Source organism: Macaca nemestrina, chromosome 8, assembly GCF_043159975.1.
Source record: "Macaca nemestrina isolate mMacNem1 chromosome 8, mMacNem.hap1, whole genome shotgun sequence".
Lineage (NCBI taxonomy): Eukaryota > Metazoa > Chordata > Mammalia > Primates > Cercopithecidae > Macaca > Macaca nemestrina.
The window spans coordinates 1,955,132-1,979,551 of record NC_092132.1 but is presented as its reverse complement, the minus strand read 5'-3'; the positions used below and the strand labels follow the sequence as shown (position 1 = coordinate 1,979,551).

Genomic DNA, 24,420 nt, shown 5'->3' with positions numbered 1-24,420 from the left:
CAAATGTAAAAGAACAGAAATCACAACAAACTGTCTCTCAGACCACAGTGCAATCAAACTAGAACTCAGGACTAAGAAACTCAATCCAAACCGCTCAACTACATGGAAACTGAACAACCTGCTCCTGAATGACTACTGGGCACATAACGAAATGAAGGCAGAAATAAAGATGTTCTTTGAAACCAATGAGAACCAAGACACAACATACCAGAATCTCTGGGACACATTTAAAGCAGTGTGTAGAGGGAAATTTATAGCACTAAATGCCCACAAGAGAAAGCAGGAATGATCTAAAATTGACACCCTAACATCACAATTAAAAGAACTAGAGAAGCAAGAGCTAGCAGAAGGCAAGAAATAACTAAGATCAGAGCAGAACTGAAGGAGATAGAGACACAAAAAAAAAAAACCTTCAAAAAAATCAGTGAATCCAGGTGCTGGTTTTTTGAAAAGATCAACAAAATTGACAGACCACTAGCAAGACTAATAAAGAAGAGAAGAGAGAAGAATCAAATGGACACAATAAAAAATGATAAAGGGGATATCACCACCAATCCCACAGAGATACAAACTACCATCAGAGAATACTATAAACACCTCTATGCAAATAAACTAGAAAATCTAGAAGAAATGGATAAATTCCTGGACACATATACACCCTCCCAAGACTAAACCAGGAAGAAGTTGAATCTCTGAATAGACCAATAACAGGCTCTGAAACTGAGGCAATAATTAATAGCTTACCAACCAAAAAAAATCCAGGACCAGATGGATTCACAGCCGAATTCTACCAGAAGTACAAGGAGGAGCTAATGCCATTCCTTCTGAAACTACTCCAATCAATAGAAAAAGAGGAAATCCTCCCTAGGTCATTTTATGAGGCCAGCATCATCCTGATAACAAAGCCTGGCAGAGACACAACAAAAAAAGAATTTTAGACCAATATCCCTGAGGAGCATTGATGCAAAAATCCTCAATAAAATACTGGCAAACCAAATCCAGCAGTACATCAAAAAGGTTATCCACCATGATCAAGTGGGCTTCATTCCTGGGATGCAAGGCTGGTTCAACATACACACATCAATAAACATAATCCATCGTATAAACAGAATCAAAGACAAAAACCACATGATTATCTCAATAGATGCAGAAAAGGCCTTTGACAAAATTCAACAGCCCTTCATGCTAAAAACTCTCAATATGTTAGGTATTGATGTGACGTATCTCAAAATCATAAGAGCTATTTATGACAAACCCACAGCCAATATCATACTGAATGGACAAAAACTGGAAGCATTCCCTTTGAAAACTGGCACAAGACAGGGATGCCCTCTCTCACCACTCCTATTCAACATAGTATTAGAAGTTCTGGCCAGGGCAATCAGGCAGGAGAAAGAAATAAAGGGTATTCAATTTGGAAAAGAGGAAGTCAAATTGTCCCTGTTTACAGATGACATGATTGTATATCTTTCTAGATATACAATCGTGTATATCTACATCGTCTCAGCCCAAAATCTCCTTAAGCTGATAAACAACTTCAGCAAAGTCTCAGGATACAAAAATCAATGCGCAAAAATCACAAGCATTCTTATACACCAATAACAGACAAACAGCCAAATCATGAGTGAACTCCCATTCACAAAAGAGAATAAAATACCTAGGAATCCAACTTACAAGGGATGTGAAGGATCTCTTCAAGGAGAACTACAAACCACTGCTCAATGAAATAAAAGAGGGCACAAACAAATGGAAACACATTCCATGCTCACAGATAGGAAGAATCAATATTGTGAAAATGGCCATACTGCCCAAGGTAATTTATAGATTCAGTGCCATCCCCATCAGGCTACCAATGACTTTCTTCACAGAATTGGAAAAAAACTAAAGTTTATATGGAACCAAAAAAGAGCCCGCATTGCCAAGTCAATCATAAGCCAAAAGAACAAAGCTGGAGGCATCACGCTACCTGACTTCAAACTATACTACAAGGCTACAGTAACCAAAACAACATGATACTGGTACCAAAACAGAGATATAGACCAATGGAACAGAACAGAGCCCTCAGAAATAATACCACACATCTACAACCATCTGATCTTTGACAAACCTGACAAAAACAAGAAATGGGGAAAGGATTCTCTATGTAATAAATGGTGCTGGGAAAACTGGCTAGCCATATGTAGAAAATTGAAACTGGATCCCTTCCATACACCTTATACAAAAATTAATTCAAGATGGATTAAAGACTTAAATGTTAGACCTAAAACCGTGAAAACCCTAGAAGAAAACCTAGGCAATACCATTCAGGACATAGGCATGGGCAAGGACCTCATGTCTAAAACACCAAAAGCAAAGGCAACAAAAGCCAAAATTGACAAATGGGATCTAATTAAACTAACGAGCTTCTGCACAGCAAAAGAAACTACCATCAGAGTGAACAGGCAACCTACAGAATGGGAGAAAATTTTTGCAATCTATTCATCTGACAAAGGGCTAATATCCAGAATCTACAAAGAACTCAAACAAATTTACAAGAAAAAAACAACCCTATCAAAAAGTGGGCAAATAATATGAACAGACACTTCTCAAAAGAAGACATTTATGCAGCCAACAGACACACGAAAACATGCTCATCATCACTGGCTATCAGAGAAATGCAAATGAAAACCACAATGAGATACCATCTCACACCAGTTAGAATGGCGATCATTAAAAAGTCAGGAAACAACAGGTGCTGGAGATGATGTGGAGAAACAGGAACACTTTACATTGTTGGTGGGACTGTAAACTAGTTCAACCATTGTGGAAGACAGTGTGGCGATTCCTCAAGGATCTAGAACTAGAAATACCATTTGACCCAGCCATCCCATTACTGGGTATATACCCAAAGTATTATAAATCATGCTGCTATAAAGACACATGCACACATATGTTTAGTGCGGCACTATTCACAAGAGCAAAGACTTGGAATCAACCCAAATGTCCATCAGTGATAGACTGGATTAAGAAAATGTGGCACATATACACCATGGAATACTATGCAGCCATAAAAAAGGATGAGTTCATGTCCTTTGTAGGGACATGGATGAAGCTGGAAACCATCATTCTCAGCAAACTATGGCAAGGACAAAAAACCAAACACCACATGTTCTCACTCATGGGTGGTAACAATGAGATCACTTGGACACAGGAAGGGGAACATCACTGGGGCCTATTGTGGGAAGGGGGGAGGGGAGGGATAGCATTAGAAGATATACCTAAATGACGAGTTAATGGGTGCGGCACACCAACATGGCACATGTATACATATGTAACAAACCTGCACGTTGTGCACATGTACCCTAGAACTTAAAGTATAATTTTAAAAAATTAAAAAATAAGAAGTTATGCTAGAAATATAGATATATGAATATTATTAATCATCAATTTGCAGCATTACTCTTTATTCCAATATAATAATAATCCTTGCTCTACAATCATAACCTAGGAAAAACCAGGCCATACAGAGATAGGAGCTGAAGGGGCACCGTGAGCAGTGACCAGAAGTGTGAGCCTCTGTCATGCCCGGACATGGCCACTAGAGGGCTCCTTGGTCTAGCGGCAGCACCAGTGCCTGGGAAGGCGCCCGTTACTTAGCAGACCATGGTCTAGCGGTAGCGCCAGTGCCTGGGAAGGCGCCCGTTACTTAGCAGACCGAGAAAGGGAGTCTCCCTTTCCCGGGGGAGTTAGAGAAGACTCTACTCCTCCACCTCTTGTGGAAGCCGCAGCCTCCGGAGGCCTAACTGTCTCCCTGTGATGCTGTGCTTCAGCGGTCACGCTCCTGTTTCGCTTTCATGTTCCGCCCTGTACACCTGGTCTGCCTTCTAGATAGCCATAGCAGAATTAGTGAACGTACTAAAAATCTTTGAAACGCATAGAAGAAATAATGGCATAAGCTGTCCTCTCTCTGCCTCAGCTGCCAGGTAGGGAAGGGCCCCCTGTCTGGTGGACACGTGACTTGCATGACCTTACCTATCACTGGAGACGACTCACACTCCTGCCCTTTTGCCTTGTATCCAATAAATCACAGCGCAGCCAGGCATTCGGGGCCACTGCCAGTCTCCGCGTCTTGGTGGGAGTGGTCCCCCGGGCCCAGCTGTCTTGTATCTCTTTGTCTTGTGTATTTATTTCTATGATCTCTCGTCTCTGCACACAGGGAGAAAAACACACAGACCTTGTAGGGCTGGTCCCTACACCGCCTGGCAGAGGAGAGAGCGGCAGAGGGTCCCGCGTGGCAGAGGAGAGGCGGCAGAGGCTCCCGCGTGGCAGAGGAGAGGGTGGCAGAGGGTGCTGCGTGGCAGAGGAGGGGGCCACAAAAGGTCCCACGTGGCAGAGGAGGGGGCCACAGAGGGTCCTGCGTGGCAGAGGAGAGGGCAGCCGACAGGCAGCTCTGGGAGGATACAGGGTTAGGAAACTGAGGCAGGAGGCCATCATAAGAGCTACATACAGAGAGTGTGGATGTGATGAAAACTAAACAGGGGCCATTAGGCTTAGTGACCAGGCAGTAACTGTGCCCTTCCTGAGTTCCAGGCACCGAAGAACTTGGTGAAGAGTCCAGGCCCCTGCTGAGAGGGTGGCACGTGTGCAAATGTGGGATCCTTGCCGAAGGTGCTCAGCCTCAGAGCACACGAAGGTCTCTCTCCTCCCCCGTCGAGCAGGAACCGGGGTCCAGGCTCGGACGCTGATTGGATGTGACAGCCCAGCGGACTCCGTGCTCGGGGGTGGAGGCAGTGCTTCAAAGGACAGGGCAGGCGTCAGGGACTTTTCTTTCTCTTTGAGATGGGGTCTTGCTCTGTTGCCCAGGCTGGAGTGCAGGGGCACAATCACAGCTCACTGCAGCCTCAGCCTCCACTCAAGTGATCCTTTGGCCTCAGGCCTCTAAAATACCAAGATCCCAGGTGTGAGCCACTGTGCCTGGCCTGGGGACTTTTTCTGTAGTGACACACAAACACTTCACACAACATGTCCTGGGGACTTTTTCTGTAGTGACACACAAACACTTCACACAACATTTTATTGTACAAAATTCCCCAATACTGCTTTAATAGTGGAAAAAAAAAAAAAAAAACCCACAAAAGAAGTTTCAACACAGACACAGCTCGTCATTAGAATTCAAAGTCTTCTCCTGCCATGGCGAGAGCCCAGGCGAACCTCTCCCGCTGGGTTTTGCTGTAGATCTTCTCCACTGGCACCCTGAATCGCTTGCACCTGTGGGAGGCAGGGTCAGCCCAGGCAAGCGGGCAATTCACCCACCTTGAAGGCCAGGTCAGGGCACTGGGGAAGGGCGAGCGTCCTCCGTGCGGCAGGGACGCCAGAGCCGGCTGGGGTAGCTGGGGCCTGCTCCTCTAGGCCTGCCCCACCCCACGCATGCCGCCACCCTGGAGCATCAGTGAGGTGTCAGAGACAACCTGCTGTGGCCCAGGTGTCCACTGAACAAGGCGCCCAGCCACCTTCCACTCCCAGTGGGCAGGCTGAGCTCCACAGGCCCTGCTGATGACGCCGAGTCCCAGGCCACTGTCAGCACCCCCACCTCACCCTGTCCATCCCAACGTTCAGGACAGGGAGAAGTGATGACACAGGACGCGGCATCAGGGGTCCCTGTCACAGGGAGGGCCTGCGCTGACCCCAGGGGACACAGGGGACACGGGTCAGGAGCAATGCTGGGACTGAACAGAGGCCTCTGGAAAACCCAGGCCCCCCGGAGGCCACAGGTGGGAACTGAGACCCCAGGCACACGTACCAGGCAATGCTGATCCTGGGGTCCAGGTAGTTGAGCTTGGACGTGTTGAGAGCCACCTGCTTGTTCTCCTCCTTGTCCGTGGCCTGCACACTCAGCCACGCCAGCTGCTCCTGCAGCTTCTCCAGGAGCCGCCTCTTCTTCTCCAGGACACTGGCAAGAGAAGAGGCTGCGAGGCCCCGCGCTGGACTAGTGCCACGTGAGGAGACCTGCACTTCTCCAGCCCTGCCGCCTTCCCTCCCGGTGCAGCCCCGTCCTTAGCACTGTCGTCAGTCATCACAGCAAAAGACCAGCCAGGATCAAAGGCTGAAGCCCAGCCCCACCCCAGCTGCCAAGTCAGATACGGAGGAGCACCCTGGGCAGAGGGTGAGCAGCTCATCAGGACCTGACTCATAGGAGGGTGAGCAGCCCGTCAGCACCTGACTCAAAGGAGGGTGAGATGCTCGACACAACAGACCGAGGCCAGCCCAAACAGGACGAGGGCAGCGGGACTAGGCCCAAGAAAGCAAACACAAATGCCCTTTCACTTCCGGGAAGCCGCTCAGCCCTCCTTCCCAACCCCTTAGGGAAAGCACATTTCAACAGAGACGCCCCTTCCACATTACTCGTACCCTCCAATGCCACAACATCACCCATGCATGCAACCTTTGACCCCAACTCTTCTAGGAATTTTGGCCACAAACACACTCAAACATGCGTGGAAAGACACTTGCATCTGCAGAAATACGGCCGAGAAGGGGGCAGCCCGCCGAACCGGAAGCACAGGCCCTGGGAAGTGCCTTCCCAGCATGAGCCACATCCCCAAGGGCAGAGGGGCACATGAGGGGCTGCTGTTTATGTGAAAAAAAGGAGGGAAAACAGAGGGAGAGCCAGCATGCACACACAGTCCTTCTGGAAATGCTTAAGAAATTTCGTTTGTCTTTTTTTTTTTTTCTTGAGACAGAGTCTCACTTTGTCACCCAGGCGGGAGTGCAGTGGCACAATCTCGGCTCACTGGAACCTCTGTCTCCCAGGTTCAAGTGATTCTCCTGCCTCCTGAGTAGCTGGGACTACAGGCATGTGCCACCACGCCCGGCTAAGTTTTTGTTTTGTTTTGCTTTGTTTTTGTATTTTTAGTAGAGATGGGGTTTCACCATGTTGGCCATGATGGTCTCAAACTCCCAACCTCAAGTGATCTGCCTGCCTCGGCCTCCCAGAGTGTTGGGATTACAGGCGTGAGCCACCGTGCCTGGCCAGGAAATGCTAAAGAAATTTCACGGCCGGGCGCAGTGGCTCAAGCCTGTAATCCCAGCACTTTGGGAGGCCGAGATGGGCGGATCACGAGACAAGGTCAGGAGATCGAGACCATCCTGGCTAACACGGTGAAACCCCCTCTCTACTAAAAAAAATACAAAAAACTAGCCGGGCGAGGTGGCGGGCGCCTGTAGTCCCAGCTACTCGGGAGGCTGAGGCAGGAGAATGTCGTAAACCTGGGAGGCGGAGCTTGCAGTGAGCTGAGATCCGGCCACTGCACTCCAGCCTGGGCAACAGAGTGAGACTCCGTCTCAAAAAAAAAAAAAAAAAAATTTCACAGCAGCTGCCTCTGGGGACAGGTCAGGGGTGGGTCACAGCCTTATTTTTCACTGAATACCCTTTAGTCCAATGGACATTTCCTTCACACATGCCACTATTAAAAACAGACCCCTGCATCTCACGATGCTCGTCCTGAAAAGTTTTACCCTTTAAGAACCACAGCCATGCCAGGAGCAGTGGCTCACACCTGTAATCCCAGCACTTTGGGAGGTCGAGGCGGGCGGATCACGAGGTCAGGAGATTGAGACCATCCTGGCTAACATGGTGAAACTCTGTCCCTACTAAAAATACAAAAATTAGCCAGGCATGGTGGCGTGCACCTATAATCCCAGCTACTCAGGAGGCTGAGGCAGAATAATTGCTTGAACCCAGGAGGCGGAGGTTGTGGTGAGCCGAGATGGCACCATTGCACTCCAGCCTGGGTAACAGAGCGAGACTCCATCTCAAAAAAAAGAACCACAGCCACAATAATGAGGAATGAATGAAAGAGGGAACATCACAAAGAAAGAAAAAAGATAATATGGGAATACTGTGAATAACTGGGCACCGGCCAGTTAGACACCCTAGACTAAACAAATTCTCAGAAAGATACAAACTACCAGAACTGACTCACGAAGTATAGAAAATATGAGTAGAACTAGAACAAGTGATTGTATCAGTAACTTTAAACTTCTCTCAAAGAAAAGCCCAGGCCTAGATGGTTTCACCAGTGAATTCATTTAACAAACTGACCCTAGCCACACACAGCAGTGCAAGCCTATAGTCTCAGCTATTTGGGAAGCTGAGGTGGAAGGATTGCTTGAGCCCAGGAGTTCAAGACCAGCCTGAGCAACACAGCAAGACTCTCTCTCTTTAAAAAGGCACCAATTTTTCATAAACTTTCATGAAATATTAGATATTATATTAAATATTAATTCAACTCATTACCAGCATTACCTGATACCAAAATCAATGACATCATAAGAAAACTATAGACTAACATGCTCATGAATACAGAAGCAAAAACCTCAACAAAATATCAGCAAACTGAATCCAGCAATGGACAAAAATGATTACACAATAGGATCAAGTAGGATTTATCCCAGGAATGCAAGGATGGTTTCACATCTGATCATCAATTAGTATAATACATCCTATCAATATAAGGAAGGGACAAAAACAAGATCTCAACAGGTGCAGAAAAACCATTTGACAAAATCCAATGCTCTTCATGATTAAAAAAGACCTCAACAAACTACGAATAGAAGTAAATTTTGTTAACTTGACAAACAGCTTCTGTGAAAAACCTACAGTTAACATGATATTCCGTGATAAAAGCACGAGAATTTTGCCCCCAGTATCAGGAACAAGGCAAGGATGTCCCACTCATGTCCAGTGTGCTGGAGATTCCTGCTAGGTCCATAATGCAAAAATATGAAATAAAAGGCGTATGATTGGAAAAGAAGTAAAACTATCTCTGTTTGCATACAATATGGCCTTTATAGATACAGTCCTAAGGGCCAGGCACGGTGGCTCATACTTGTTGTTTTTTTTTTTTTTTTTTTTTTTTTTTGAGACGGAGTCTCGCTGTGTCGCCCCGGCTGGAGTGCAGTGGCCGGATCTCAGCTCACTGCAAGCTCTGCCTCCCGGGTTTTTACGCCATTCTCCTGCCTCAGCCTCCCGAGTAGCTGGGACTACAGGCGCCCGCCACCTCGCCCAGCTAGTTTTTTGTATTTTTTAGTAGAGACGGGGTTTCACCGTGTTAGCCAGGATGGTCTCAAACTCCTGACCTCGTGATCCGCCCGTCTCGGCCTCCCAAAGTGCTGGGATTACAGGCTTGAGCCACCGCGCCCGGCCGGCTCATACTTGTAATCTCAGAGCTCTGGGAGGCCAAGGCGGGATTGCTTAAAGCCAGGAGTTCAAGAGTAGCTTGAGCAACATACAAAAATTTTCTTAGTGTAAAAGTTAGCCAGGTGTGGCGGTTCACACCTGTGGTCCCAGCTATTCAGGAGGCTGAGACATCTGGCTGTCCACATACAAGAGGATGACCCTGGGCCCTTCCCTCAGATCACACACAAAAATTAACTCAGAACCAATGACCCAAATGTAAGAGTAAACCTATAAACCTCTTAGGAGAAAACAGAGAAATCTATCTTCATGGCCTTGGGTTAGGTAAAGCCTTCTCGGACATGACACAAAAATAAGCTACAAAAGAAAAAAAAAAAAAAAACAGATAAACTGGACTCATTCAAATCTTAAAATGTGTCACAGGACACCAACAAGAAAGAACAAAGACATTGCCGGGCATGGTGGCTCATGCCTGTAATCCCAGCACTTTGGGAGGCCGAGGTGGGTGGATCACCTGAGGTCAGGAGTTCAAGACCAGCCTGACCGATATGGTGAAACCCCATCTCTATTGAATTACAAACATTAGCCAGGTGTAGTGGTGTGTGTCTGTAGTCCCAGCTACTCGGGAGGCTGAGGCAGGAGAATTGCTTGAACCCAGGAGGCAGAGGTTGCAGTGAGGCAAGATCGCGCCACTGCACTCTAGCCTCGGCGACAGAGCAAGACTCCACCTCAAAAAAAAAATGGGGGGGGGGGTGCTGGGCATGGTGACTCACACCTGTAATCCCAGCACTTTGGGAGGCTGAGGCGGGCAGACTGCCTGAGCTCAGGAGTTCAAGACCAGCCTGGGCAACACGGTGAAAGCCCGTCTCTACTAAAATACAAATAATTAGCTGGGCATGGTAGTGGCGCCTATAATCCCAGCTACTCAGGAGCCTGAGGCAGGAGAATTGCTTCAACCCGGGAGGCAGAGATTGCAGCGAGCCGAGATCACACCATTGCACTCCAGCCTGGGCGACAGAGCAACACTGTGTCTCCAAAGGAAAAGAAAAAAAAGAAAGAACAAAGACAACCCAAGAGTGGGAGAAACATGGACGAGCTCTGCCAGGTCAGTAATAAAGTGACCACCCGACCAAAACATGGACAGAGGATCTGAGCAGTCATTCTCCAGAGACGATACAGAAACGGGCAACAAGCACCTGCCAAGAGCACCGGCTATCTGACCCACTTCACACCCACTGGGCTCTGATCGACACACGGAAAACTGACCCTACAGTGGCGCCGGGACAGAGGAGTCGGGGCCCTCACGTGCTGCTGGTGAGGAGGGGATGGTGCTGCCGCCCTGGAGAAGAGTCTGGCACCTTCTTCTCATTTCCTGACCCCACAAAGACAATCACAAACCTCAGCGGCCAGGGTCTCCTCCTCCCATGGCTCCGTATGTCCCACTCTTGTCCACAAGGCATAGAGTTTGTATTTTGAAAAATCACAAAGTTGGCCAGGCGCGGTGGCTCAGGCCTGTAATCCCAGCATTTGAGATGCCGAGTCAGGAGGATCACTTGAGGCCAGGAGTTTGACCAGCCTGGCCAACATGGAGAAAACCCGTTTCTACTAAATAAATGAATTAACCGGGCATGGTGGTGCACGCCTGTAATCCCAGCTACTTGGGAGGCTGAGGTAGGAATCACTTGAACCTGGGAGGTTTTTATAAAAATAAAAAAATCACAAAATAACAATTGAAGAGGAAAACAAAACTGGCCTTGGGAAGGCGGGTCCAAAGCTGCCACATCTGGGTTGGGACAGGGCCCCGGGAGACGGCGTCTGAGGTCACGGGTACTCACCTCCTGGACTTGCCATCCCCTTGGGCTTTGTGCTCGGCCCTGGCCTTCCTCAGCTCTGCCCTGGCCTCAGCCACCTGCTCCTTCTTCACCTGGATCTGCAGGGAAAGGGTCCAGACAGGGCTGCCCCTCCCTGTCCCACACCAGCCGCTGCGCCCACACCCTCCCACACCCTCCATGCCCACCACGGCTGGCTCCCCGGCCTGTGCCGAGGCTCCGGGAAGCGGGGAGGGGTCCCTTGAGGGCTGGGCTGGGGGCTCTCCTGGGAGCTGCTACCTTGGTCTGGAGATTCTGCATCGACTTCTCAAACGTGCTGGAGGTCGCTCGCTGATGGTTGCAGAGAATGGCCACGGCTCGGTTGGCTCGGTTGTAGGATAAGATCTTGGCTGCTATGCTGTCCTCGGCTGAGAGGCACGGGCTGTCAGAAGCAGCACCCATGGGGCAGCCGCCCTCCCTGTCTGCCCTGAGTCGGACTTACTCAACGCACCACACAGCACAGCCCCTTCCGCTCACACAGGCACCCGCTGGGATGGGGAGAGCGAGGGCCGAGGGTCAGTGACCCTCCGAGGTGGCCCCGAGAGCAGGGCCCAGCGTCTTTAACCACAGCAAGGCCTCTGGTGTGGCCACAGCACAGGTAGCACCACCCAGGCCTTCCAAAGCCCTGTAGCAAGAAGGAGGCCCAGCCACCTGGACAGGTGAGTCTGCGGAGCCCTGCCTGTCACAAGTCCCCAGCACCTGGTTTCCCTGGCAACATCCCCTCAAGGTACCATGTTGTCTCCATTTTCCAGCCAGGAACGAGATTCAGAGAACGTAAGCACTGGCCCCAGACACCTGCTGGAGCGGCCACTCCTTCACGCCCCTCCTGCACAGCCCCCCAGCTCTGGAAGTGCGTCCGCAGGGGGCCCAGCACCTTCGTTTCCTCGCCCAGGCCCAGCCTCGGCCCCTACGTCCTCACCCAGAATCTCCTGCCTCCCTCGGTGGAGGGAGCATCTCTGCTGGGGCTCTCGCCTGGATGCCAGCCGGCTCCTTCACATCCCACAGCCCAACGCTGCCCCAGCCGGCTCCTTCACATCCCACAGCCCAACGCTGCCCCAGCTCGCAAGGGTGTCCCCAGGGCAGCACAGCACCAGCCTCTGAGGCCCATGGGTGCACACAAAACACAGGCCGAGCGTCAGTGCCCCTGAGTGCCCGGACTCGGTGCCTCCTCCAGGAAGCCCTGCTTGGGGAATGCGGAGGGCACCGGGGTGGGAGGCACCCTCTGGACGAGTCTGTGCGTCTGATCTGCCCGGACATCACGGAACAGCCCGGACATCACCACGGAGCAGCCCGGACATCACCACGGAGCAGCCCGGACATCACCACGGAGCAGCCCGGACATCACGGAGCAGGGGCAGCGCCAAGGGCAGAGGGAGGAGAGGCCCTCGCCGAGCTTGGACGGCCTCCCCAGGTTGATGGCAGGGGACTAAGAGCAGAAGCTCTAAGCTCTAAGAGCAGAAGCTGAGGCAGGGGCTGCGGACAGAGGCCCAGAGGTCAGGGTGCTCAGACAGCTGAGGGCGGGAGGGGCAGAACCACCGCAAAGTGCAGAGGCCTCCTGGGCCTTCAAGAAAGAACCCTGAGGAGGAGCTGAGGAACAACCGCCTCAGCAGCAGGGGCTCCCCGCAGGGAGCACATGGCTGGGATGCCTGGGGTCCCAAGGGCCAGCACTTCCCTCCTCCTCCCCAGGACTCCGGCCACCCAGGCCACCAAGCAGCCAGCCCACAGCCTCAGCCCATGTCCCAAAGAAGCGGCCCCACCCCGAGGCTCACTCAACAAGGGCCAGCAGGGGAGCCCTGCCTGGGGCAGGGGCCACGCTCCCCGGCGTGAGTGTGGGTGTGGGGCCTGCTCACCACGTGTCAGGGCCCGCAGCTGCTCCTGCAGAGTGACGGAGGCGTTGTAGGTCCGGAACACCTTGGCCGTCAGCCCGTCCATCAGCTCGTGGAGGTGTTTGTTCAGGCTGGTCGTCTGGGGAGGAAATGGTCTCTATAATTACGTGGTTCTGTGGGGCCGTCCCAGCCTCCCACGGAAAGGAAAGGGCATTTCAGCCGTCGGGTCAGGCCAAACCCTGGGCCTTGCTATGAGAGATGGAGCCAGACTCAGCAGCCACATCCTCTCGCCGGGTCCTGCCACCGCCCACTGCTGAGGAAACACGAGCTGGCTTACGGTGAGCCTGTCGAAGAGGTCGTCCTGGGGGTCCTTGTTCTTCATAAAGAGCTGTAAGTTCTTGTACACCTGAAGAAGAAAGAAGGAATTTCAGAGAACAGAAGAAACCCGAATCAAGGGAGGGCATGAAGGGCATCTATGCAGAGCCTGGAAGCCCACGGGAGGCTTCCCTGAGGAAGGTGGCCCGAGCAGCATCACTGTCACCTGTCGGCATCCTCCCCCGACACGGCCCCTGCCCTCCAATGCGGCCGTCACCGCTAACACATGTACGGGTGGCGTGCTCAGGAGGTGGGTGCAACTCCTGCCTTGCAGTTAGTTCCCCTGGGTGACCGCGGCAGGTGGCCCGGAGTCCCCAGCTCCTTCTTCCATCCATGCCGGATTTCCACCAGGTGACCCCACACCCTTGTAATGTGGGACACTCATCTGACATCACAGGACCTCAGGACCTTTGGGGTGCCCGTGTCCAACCTCCCTCCACCAGTCCCTTTGGGGAGAGGACACTCATTCCCTTCTGACGAGACCAACTCTGCTCCGAGGAAACACCAGCCTGCGCCTGCACCTGCCTGCCCTCCCCTTGGTTTCACCTGCTGGTCCTCCCTGAGCGCTGGGCATCGGCTCCAGCGCGGAGGTTGCTGTGGCGTCTGCACTGCTCTCTCCAGCACCGGCATGGCAGCCCTCCCTCACCAGACACAGGCAGGAGGCCCCACACCCCCAGCCGATCCCCTTACCATCCTTGTACCACAGCTGATGAACCCCATTCGACAAACCCACAGGCACCGGGACACGGCGGGAAGCCCCGGCCCACAGCTCCCGACTTGCGGCTTCTTCCCTCATCCTCCTCCACACGTTTGGTTTCATACCGCTGATCCTGACGAGGCTTTACGTCCCGCCTTTTCTTTAGGCCACACGCATTCCATTACCGAGTGCTCCCCTCAACAGCACTGTAAATGGCTGGCTAGTCCTGTCTGGACGGAGTGCGACTCCCCGTCCAGGCCTGCACCGCGGCCGACGCTTCACCGTGGCAGGGGCACTGCAGTGAGCGCCCCCTCGCCTCTTCCTTTTGTGTGTTGGCTTTTGTCTCCTACCTCCAATTAACTCATCCCTTAGGACTGACTTCCCGACCAGACTGCCTGAGGCCTGGCCCTGCCAGGGACTCCTGTTTCTCTGCTGCCATTTCTGTTTTTGAACGGCTCCACCCCATCCCATAGTGGGGTCACATTACTTTTTTGTTGTTTAATTTTTGGAGACTAGGTCTGGCTCTGTCACCTGGGCTGGCGTGCAGTGGCACGATCATAGCTCACTGCAGTCTCCAACTCCTGGGCTCCAGTGATCCTCTCACCTAGCCCTCCCAAGGTGTCTGGACTACAGGCATGGGCCTTGCGCCCGGCCTGAGTCACATTTGTGCTTTTGAGGTGCAGGGAGGTCGTGCGTGGATCTGTCCAACGTCACTGCGATGTGGTGCCCACCCAGAGAGGGGATACCATCACTCTTCAGGACAGCCAATCAAAGGTGAGGGTGCTCCCCAAATTCCAATCTTGCTTCAAGCCAGTCTGGAGACCAGAGATTTACCCAGCCCTTCCCAACCGCACTCATTCCTCTGGGCATCGATGCTAGTGGAGCGAGGGGCTGTGGGGGTGGTGGGCAGCCACAGGCTTAAGTCTCGCCCATAGCCCCTGCAGCAGAGGAAAGCGGGCATGGTGGCAGCCCCTCCCAGGTGCACTGGCGTGAAAAGTGTCCCCCAAATTCATGTCCTCACCAGAACCTCAGAATGTACCTTTTTTTATTTTTTTAAGACAGGGTCTCGGCCAGCCGCAGTGGCTCACGCCTGTAATCCCAGCACTTTGGGAGGTTAAGGCGGGTGGATCACAAGGTCAAGAGTTCATCACCAGCCTGGCCAACATAGTGAAATCCTGTCTCTACTAAGAATACAAAAATTAGCCGAGCATGGTGGCGGCGCCTGTAGTCCCAGCTACTCGGGCAGGAGAATCGCTTTAACCCAGGAGGTGGAGGTTGCAGTGAGCTGAGATCACACTACTGCACTCTAGCCTGGGCAACAGCATGAGACTCTGTCTCAAAAAAAAAAAAAAAAAAAAAAAGACAGGGTCTCATTTTGTCACCCAGGCAGGAGTGCAGTGGAGTGATCAAGGCTCACCACAGCCTCAACCTCCCAGGCTCAAGCAATCCTCCCACCTCAGCCTCTGGAGTAACTGGGACCACAAGCATGCACCATCACGCGCAGCTAATTTTTATTTATTTATTTTGAGACAGAGTCTTGCTGTCGCCCAGGCTGGAGTACAATGGCACGGTCTCAGTTCACTGCAAGCTCTGCCTCCCGGGTTCACGCTATTCTCCTGCCTCAGCCTCCCGAGCGGTTGGGACTACAGGCTCCCGACACCATGCCCAGCTAATTTATTGTATTTTTAGTAGAGACAGGGTTTCACCATGTTGACCAGGAGGGTCTCGATCTCCTGGCCTTGTGATCCGCCCACCTCGGCCTCCCAAAGTGCTGGGATTACCAGCGTGAGCCACCGTGCCCGGCTGTTTTTTTATTATTTTAGAGACAGGGTCTCATTATGTTGCCCAGGTGGTCTCAAACTCCTGGGCTCAAGTGATCCTCCCACCTCAGCCTCCCACAGCACTGGAATTACAGGAGTGCACCACGATGCCAGGCCAGAACGTGACCTTATTTAAAAATAGAGTCTTTAGAGACTGTTACGACGAACACTTAGAAAGAGTGGGGTGGGCCCTAACTCCAATACGACAGCGTCCTTGTGAGAAGACACAGAGGCAGAGACGCAGCGAGAGGCAGCCTCAGACCAAGGACACCCAGGATCCGCGGTCCCACCGGATGCTGGGAAGGCAGGAGGATCCTCCCCGAGTGTGGGTAGAGTGCGGTTCTGCCAGCACCTTGACTTGGACTCTGGCCCCCAGGACTGAGCGACAATAAATGTCTGTTGTTAAACCACTGGGTCTGCACTGTCTTCCTCCAGCAGCCCTGGGAGATGCTCCAGCCGGGGGGCAGGAGACAAAGATGGTGTGACAGAGGCACCCTGCTCAGCCCCCGACCAGCTCCCTTGTGACCCCTTGGGTCTACCATGGGGCATAGCCTCTCCTTCACCCTCACCCTCATCAGCCCCAGCACAGCGGGCCTCACCCAGCAGACAGGACGTGGCAAATGGGCCACAGACCCCACGGCAGCTCTGGCACGACCCCAAAGACATCCAGAGCAAATACGTGTCACGTAGGGAGGAGCAGCCGGCCGCGAGGGCACTTACAGGCTTCTCCACCGGGACTCTGTTGTAGTAGCGGATGGAGTCCTTCCCCAGGAAGTCAAATTCCACCACGTGCTGGCAGCCGTCGGCCTCCGGGTGCAGCTGGACGTGCTCCACGCGGAGAGAACAGCAGCCCACGGTGTCGGCCGCCTCACCGTTCTCCTTCTCATTTCCCGCTCTCAGCGCCAGCTATTTGGTGGGGAACAAAGTGAGTGGTGCATGCGCATGCGCGCCACACACATGCGCACCACACACAGGCGCGCCACACACAGGCGCGCATCACACACAGGCACGCCACACACATGCGCGCCACACACATGCACGCCACACACATGCACGCCACACACATGCGCGCCACACACAGGTGCACATCACACACATGCACGCCACACACATGCACGCCACACACATGCGCGCCACACACAGGCACGCCACACACATGCGCGCCACACACATGCACGCCACACACATGCGCGCCACACACAGGTGCACATCACACACATGCACGCCACACACATGCACGCCACACACATGCGCGCCACACACAGGCGCGCATCACACACAGGCACGCCACACACATGCACGCCACACACATGCACGCCACACACATGCACGCCACACACATGCGCGCCACACACATGCACGCCACACACATGCACGCCACACACATGCGCGCCACACACATGCGCGCCACACACATGCACGCCACACACATGCACGCCACACACATGCGCGCCACACACAGGTGCACATCACACACATGCACGCCACACACATGCACGCCACACACATGCGCACCACACACAGGCACGCCACACACATGCGCACCACACACATGCACGCCACACACAGGCGCGCCACACACAGGCGCGCATCACACACAGGCACGCCACACACATGCGCGCCACACACATGCACGCCACACACATGCACGCCACACACATGCGCGCCACACACAGGTGCACATCACACACATGCACGCCACACACATGCACGCCACACACATGCGCACCACACACAGGCACGCCACACACATGCGCACCACACACATGCACGCCACACACATGCGCGCCACACACAGGTGCACATCACACACATGCACGCCACACACATGCACGCCACACACATGCGCGCCACACACAGGGGCGCATCACACACAGGCACGCCACACACATGCACGCCACACACATGCACGCCACACACATGCACGCCACACACATGCGCGCCACACACATGCACGCCACACACATGCACGCCACACACATGCGCGCCACACACATGCACGCCACACACATGCACGCCACACACATGCGCGCCACACACAGGTGCACATCACACACATGCACGCCACACACATGCACGCCACACACATGCGCACCACACACAGGCACGCCACACACATGCGCACCACACACATGCACGCCACACACATGCGCGCCACACACAGGTGCACATCACACACATGCACGCCACACACATGCACGCCACACACATGCGCACCACACACAGGCACGCCACACACATGCGCACCACACACATGCACGCCACACACATGCGCGCCACACACAGGTGCACATCACACACATGCACGCCACACACATGCACGCCACACACATGCGCGCCACACACAGGCGCGCATCACACACAGGCACGCCACACACATGCACGCCACACACATGCACGCCACACACATGCACGCCACACACATGCGTGCCACACACATGCACGCCACACACATGCGCGCCACACACAGGTGCACATCACACACATGCACGCCACACACATGCGCGCCACACACAGGCGCGCATCACACACAGGCACGCCACACACATGCACGCCACACACATGCACGCCACACACATGCACGCCACACACATGCACGCCACACACATGCACGCCACACACAGGCACGCCACACACATGCGCGTCACACACATGCACGCCACACACATGCACGCCACACACATGCACGCCACACACATGCACGCCACACACATGCACGCCACACACAGGCACGCCACACACATGCACGCCACACACATGCACGCCACACACAGGCACGCCACACACATGCGCGTCACACACATGCGCGCCACACACATGCACGCCACACACATGCACGCCACACACATGCGCGCCACACACAGGTGCACATCACACACATGCACGCCACACACATGCACGCCACACACATGCGCGCCACACACAGGCGCGCATCACACACAGGCACGCCACACACAGGCACGCCACACACATGCGCGCCACACACAGGTGCACGTCACACACATGCACGCCACACACAGGCACGCCACACACATGCGCGCCACACACAGGCGCGCCACACACAGGCACGCCACACACATGCACACATCACACACATGCGCGCCACACACATGCGCGCCACACACATGCACACATCACATGCGCGCCACACACATGCGCGCCACACATGCGCGCCACACACAGGCACGTCACACACAGGCGCGCCACACACATGCACACATCACACACATGCACGCCACACACATGCACGCCACACACAGGCACGCCACACACATGCGCGTCACACACAGGCGCGCCACACACATGCACGCCACACACATGCGCGCCACACACATGCACGCCACACACAGGCACGCCACACACATGCGCGTCACACACAGGCGCGCCACACACATGCACGCCACACACATGCGCGCCACACACATGCACGCCACACACAGGCACGCCACACACATGCACGCCACACACATGCGCGTCACACACATGCACGCCACACACAGGCACGCCACACACATGCACGCCACACGCAGGTGCACGTCACACACATGCACGCCACACACATGCACACCACACGCAGGTGCACGTCACACACAGGCACACCACACACATGCACACCACACGCAGGTGCACGTCACACACAGGCACGCCACACACAGGCACGCCACACACAGGCACGCCACACACAGGCACGCCACACATGCACGCCACACACATGCACGCCACACACATGCACGCCACACGCAGGTGCACGTCACACACAGGCACGCCACACACATGCACGCCACACACATGCACGCCACACACAGGCACGCCACACACAGGCACGCCACACACATGCACGCCACACACATGCACACCACACGCAGGTGCACGTCACACACAGGCACGCCACACACATGCACACCACACACATGCACACCACACACAGGCACGCCACACACATGCACGCCACACACAGGCACGCCACACACAGGCATGCCACAGGCACACCACACGCAGGTGCACGTCACACAAATGCACACCACACACATGCATGCCACACACAGGCACAGTACACACAGGTGCACACCACACACAGGCACAGTATACACAGGCACGCCACACACATGCATGCCACACACATTCACGCCACACACATGCACGCCACACACATGCACGCCACACACATGCATGCCACACACATGCACGCCACACACATGCACGCCACACACATGCCACACACATGCACGCCACACACATGCACGCCACACATGCATGCCACACACATGCACGCCACACACATGCACGCCACACACATGCACGCCACACACAGGTGCACATCACACACAGGCACGCCACCCATGCACGCCACACACATGCACACCACACGCAGGTGCACGTCACACACATGCACACCACACAGGTGCACGTCACACACATGCACACCACACAGCCACGCCACACATGCACGCCACACATGCATGCCACACACATGCACGCCACAGGCACACCACACACATGCACACCATACACATGCACGCCACACTCAGGCACGCCACACACATGCACGCCACACACAGGCACGCCACACACATGCATGCCACACACATGCACGCCACACACATGCATGCCACACATGCATGCCACACATGCACGCCACAGGCACACCACACACATGCACGCCACACACAGGCACGCCACACACATGCACGCCACACTCAGGCACGCCACACACAGGCACTCCACACACATGCACACCACACGCACACCACACACATGCACACCACACAGGTGCACATCACACACAGGCACATCACACACATGCACATCACACACAGGCACGCCACATGCACACCACACACAGATGCACACCACACATAGATGCACACCACACACACAGACACGCCACACACACGTGCACACACACCACACAATGCACATGCACACCCTACACACATTCACACCCACACACATGTGCACACGCACACACACCATCAGACTGCGGTTCCACCCCACACACAGGCCCACATCGCCACACTGTGCCATCCAACTGGGTGTCCTCGCCAGGAGAGCCAGGATGAGGAGCCCCAGGAGGCGAGAAGGCCGCGTACCTTATCGATGAAATACAGGGCCACCGCCCGCTGTCTCGTCTTCATTTCCTGAGACTTCCAATCAGCCTGGTACTGGGAGCGGATCTCGTCCACAAATCCCCGCAGGCGTCGAGCTGTTTCAAACTTCTGCCAAGCTTTCTCCCCCTAAATGAAAAAAATAACAGGAAAGAAAACATTCGTATTCCTGTTAAATAATGGAGGAGGCTGTCAACTCTCCCTGCCCCAAACCTCGTGCTTCTCCACTCGATGGTGGAGTGGTCAGGGGCTGGGGCAGCAAATCCAGCTGGGTGATGCTGGCAGTGAGCACCCACGTCCACTCCTGGCTTTGGGGCTTGTGGCTGCTGGCACAGCATGACCTCAGCGCGGGCTGGCCGACTCCCAGCCCATCTCAGAAGCCTCTGCCGGTGCCCGGCTTACATACCTCCCTGCCAGCGTCCTAAGGGAGACCTCCCGGGGAGGAAACGCCCTGCTGAGCCCCGCGCTCACCTTCAGCTTCGAGCAAGGGTTCAGCATGACGTACTTGATGGTGTTCTGAATGCTCTCGGTCCACGCTGCCAGCCACATGACAGTGTTATCGGAGCGCACTTCCTTCCACTGGTGCCCTGCCGGTGGCTTGGGGATCTTCGAGTCCCTGCAGCAGAACAATGACACAAACATAACTTGGAGACCTTATTCTCTGGAATGCAAGCAAAAGGAGCTGCTCTGCTCAACCATCCCACTTGGTGGCCATGGTAGTGGCATGGCTCCTGACCGAGTCTGGCATCAGAGGTGGCCTGCCTGGCAGCTCAGACAAAAGCAGCCGCTCAATCTGCGCTCTGCACACACAGGAAGGCCACGGTGCACCAGGAGGCTGGGCGGCCACCCAAGCAAGGGATCGCTCTGTTCAAACCTCTCAGCACCAACTGGGATGAAGAGTGCCCTGCTCCACACAGCCTGGCCACTGGAGGTCCTGCAGGCAGGGTCCCTACTCCACACTGCGGTCACACGGTACAACAGGCGGCCCAGCAGTCCCCTCTCCACCACTTGGAATGCCCCTCCAACAAGTTCAAAACACCTAATGCTACTGGGCCGTCCAGATGGTGTGGGATATGAAAACCACACGGGGTGTCCTTGGCAGGAGAAAGTCTCAGCCACAGCAAGGCGAGGACTTCTGACCCCGTGGTACGCACCCTGGGAGGGCCGCCCTTGCCCGGCCACACCCGCAGGCTGAGCTCCACAGGAATGGTGTGGGGGTCACCAGCCACACGTTTCTCAGTGTGCCTCCCTCTCCCAGGAGGTGAAGAAAAGCCAGACTCACCCAGGTGGCAGGGATCCAGCACCTGCCTGCTGCCCGCCCGGCCACGTACCTGCTGCAGTTGATGACCACATCCTCCGGCATGACCCTCCTCTTCAACATCCCCATCTTGGGATGGTCGCCACGGCCACGGAACAAGCCGGGCGGCTCAGTCTTGAAATTGCCTATTTTTTCTCGGTGACCATCTAAAATACAGTAGCCGAACTCTTGCTGAAGTTTTTCGGCCTCTTCTTTTAGCTTCTGAGTTAATAAAACAGTCAGTAGACATTAGCAGTGAAGAGAAGAGGACAGGCCTCAGTCCCTTGTTGCTCACCTGGGACCACCCTGCTCTGGCTAACTCAGCTGGGCCCTCAAAGCCCTTCACAATCCATGGAGGTCGCGGGGGCAAGGGACAGTGCAGGTGGGCACACAGGGGGCACCAGGAGCCACGGCCCAACCACCCCATGGTCTGGACTCCCCGGCCCCTGCGCAGGCTTCGGCTGTTTTAGGCCTGAGCAGTAAAGCCGGGGGAGGGAGCGTGGCTGCCCGCCATGGAGGAGGAGAGCTAAGGGAATCCCTGAGAAGGCCACATGGAGATCACAGCACGGCAGGTTCCTGTTAGATGGAGGGAGACGCATGGCACAGAACAGCGAGAAGCCGACTGGCCTGCACAAGCCCCGCCCTCAGCCCACAACCCGTCTGGGAACCCACCCTTTATCAATGATGGTAAATCACTCATCCATTTCAAACTGGGTTTACTCTCAAATGTGCTCTGGGGAAGCGGAACGACACTTCAGCACACGCAGGGGCACTAAGGCTGCCGAGCCAAGAGCAGCTTTGTGAGAAGGGGCTTCTCTAAGGCCACAGGCCTTTCTCAGCCTTCGGGCCAGGCTGGCCTCTCATTCCCAGGGGCCACTTTGGGTCACACAACGCTCGAGTCAGCCCAACCTGCTTCTCCTCCCTGGTCAGCACTTTCCGGGCTGCGGCCTTGTCCACAAAGTATCTGTGGATCTCTGTGAAGTCACACTTGTCCAGGCTCTTGATGACTTCTCTCTCTTCCACTGTCATTTCCTGCACAAACCACAGACACGCACTCACCATGTCTGACGGAGGCGTGCGTGCGACGGGCAGAACCTGTGCAGGCCTGCGGTCCCGTGAACAGAGCCTCTCCCCGCAGACCCCACAGTTAGAGCTGGGTCTGTTGTTGCAGGGGTGGAGTGGGGTGGAGCAGCCGAGGGCACAGTTCTCCAAAAGCAACTTCACAACAAGTCAGGAGTAAAACTGGCTAAAACCTTTGACTCAGTAATTCCACTTTGAGATCCATCCCAAGTAAACTCTCCGGTATGAAAACGAGCATGACGACGGCACTAAGGGCAACAGCAGAAACGCCATGACCGGACAGAGCGGGATAAATGATGGGGAGCTCATTTGGTGAACGTGATGGGATTCAGGAGGCCAAAGTCTCAGTCCATACGTGCTGCTGCAACGAAATCCCGGGGACGGGTCAGTGATAAACCAGTCACAGCTCTGGGGGCTGGAAGGCTGGGATCAGGGCCCCGGCATTTGATGTCTGTGGAGGACCCAGTCCCTGCTTCTGAGAGGGTGCCCTGAAGGCTGTCCTCACGCAGTGGAGCGGGGACAGAAGGACAGAAGGGGCCCAGCTAATTCCACCCAGCCCTGCCCTAAGGCCCTAAATTAATCCTAAGGGCTGCAGCAAGGCAGTGTCCTCACAGCCCAATCAGCTCCTGAAGGCCCCACCTCTGTCCTGTGGCGCTGGGGATTCAGTTTCAAGGTGAATTTTGGAAACCACAGAAGAAAACAGTTTGATGATGATCTACCCGTGTGGAGACTAAGCAGGATAAAATACCGAGTGGGGAAAACATTACATGCACACCGATCACACTCACACGAAAACTAGTGCCCAGGAGAAGCCAGGACATGGGAACAGGAGACGCTGACCTGAGGGAGAGCCGCAGGTCACAGGCAACTGTTTCTCCTCTCATTTCCTACACAACAAAAACTCTGTACAGCCCATGGCCAAAAGCCCAGGCTTGCGGGCACCAGCTCACGGTCCCAGTCCAGGCTCGGCCACTCAGGCATGTGAGACCTCAGGAGCTGCTGCTAAACCGTGTCTCACTGTGGGATGGGGACGACCCGCCTCTGCCGAGGAGCTCAGGTGCGACACCATCTGTTCCGGACGGAGCCCTGCTCGGCCACAACCGCGGGCTCAGGTCTGTCCCTGTGTCTCCCGGGGCCCTCGGATCAGTCTGTGCCCGGACGGAGCCCTGCTCGGCCA

General features: G+C 54.5%; 1 protein-coding gene across 32 annotated transcripts in view; it reads right to left on the bottom strand.

Moving 5' to 3' along the window:
* LOC105488443 (DNA topoisomerase I mitochondrial) overlaps positions 1-24,420 on the bottom strand; it is a 65,441-nt gene that overhangs the window by 12,840 nt on the left and 28,181 nt on the right. For 20 of the 32 annotated variants that reach the window (XR_011606641.1, XR_011606643.1, XM_071067680.1 and 17 more), the window contains 11 exons: positions 23,073-23,195; positions 22,198-22,385; positions 21,338-21,482; positions 20,852-20,995; positions 16,482-16,667; positions 13,207-13,275; positions 12,894-13,008; positions 11,284-11,411; positions 11,011-11,105; positions 5,780-5,945; positions 4,012-4,185 (listed from right to left, as the gene is read on the bottom strand). Coding sequence is in view for 28 of the 32 variants with exons in the window: in XM_071067680.1 (XP_070923781.1) it covers positions 4,015-4,185; positions 5,780-5,945; positions 11,011-11,105; positions 11,284-11,411; positions 12,894-13,008; positions 13,207-13,275; positions 16,482-16,667; positions 20,852-20,995; positions 21,338-21,482; positions 22,198-22,385; positions 23,073-23,195 (1,530 nt within the window). In the remaining 4 variants the exon portion in view is untranslated. The other 12 variants (XR_011606642.1, XM_071067658.1, XM_071067659.1 and 9 more) reach the window with 12 other exon arrangements.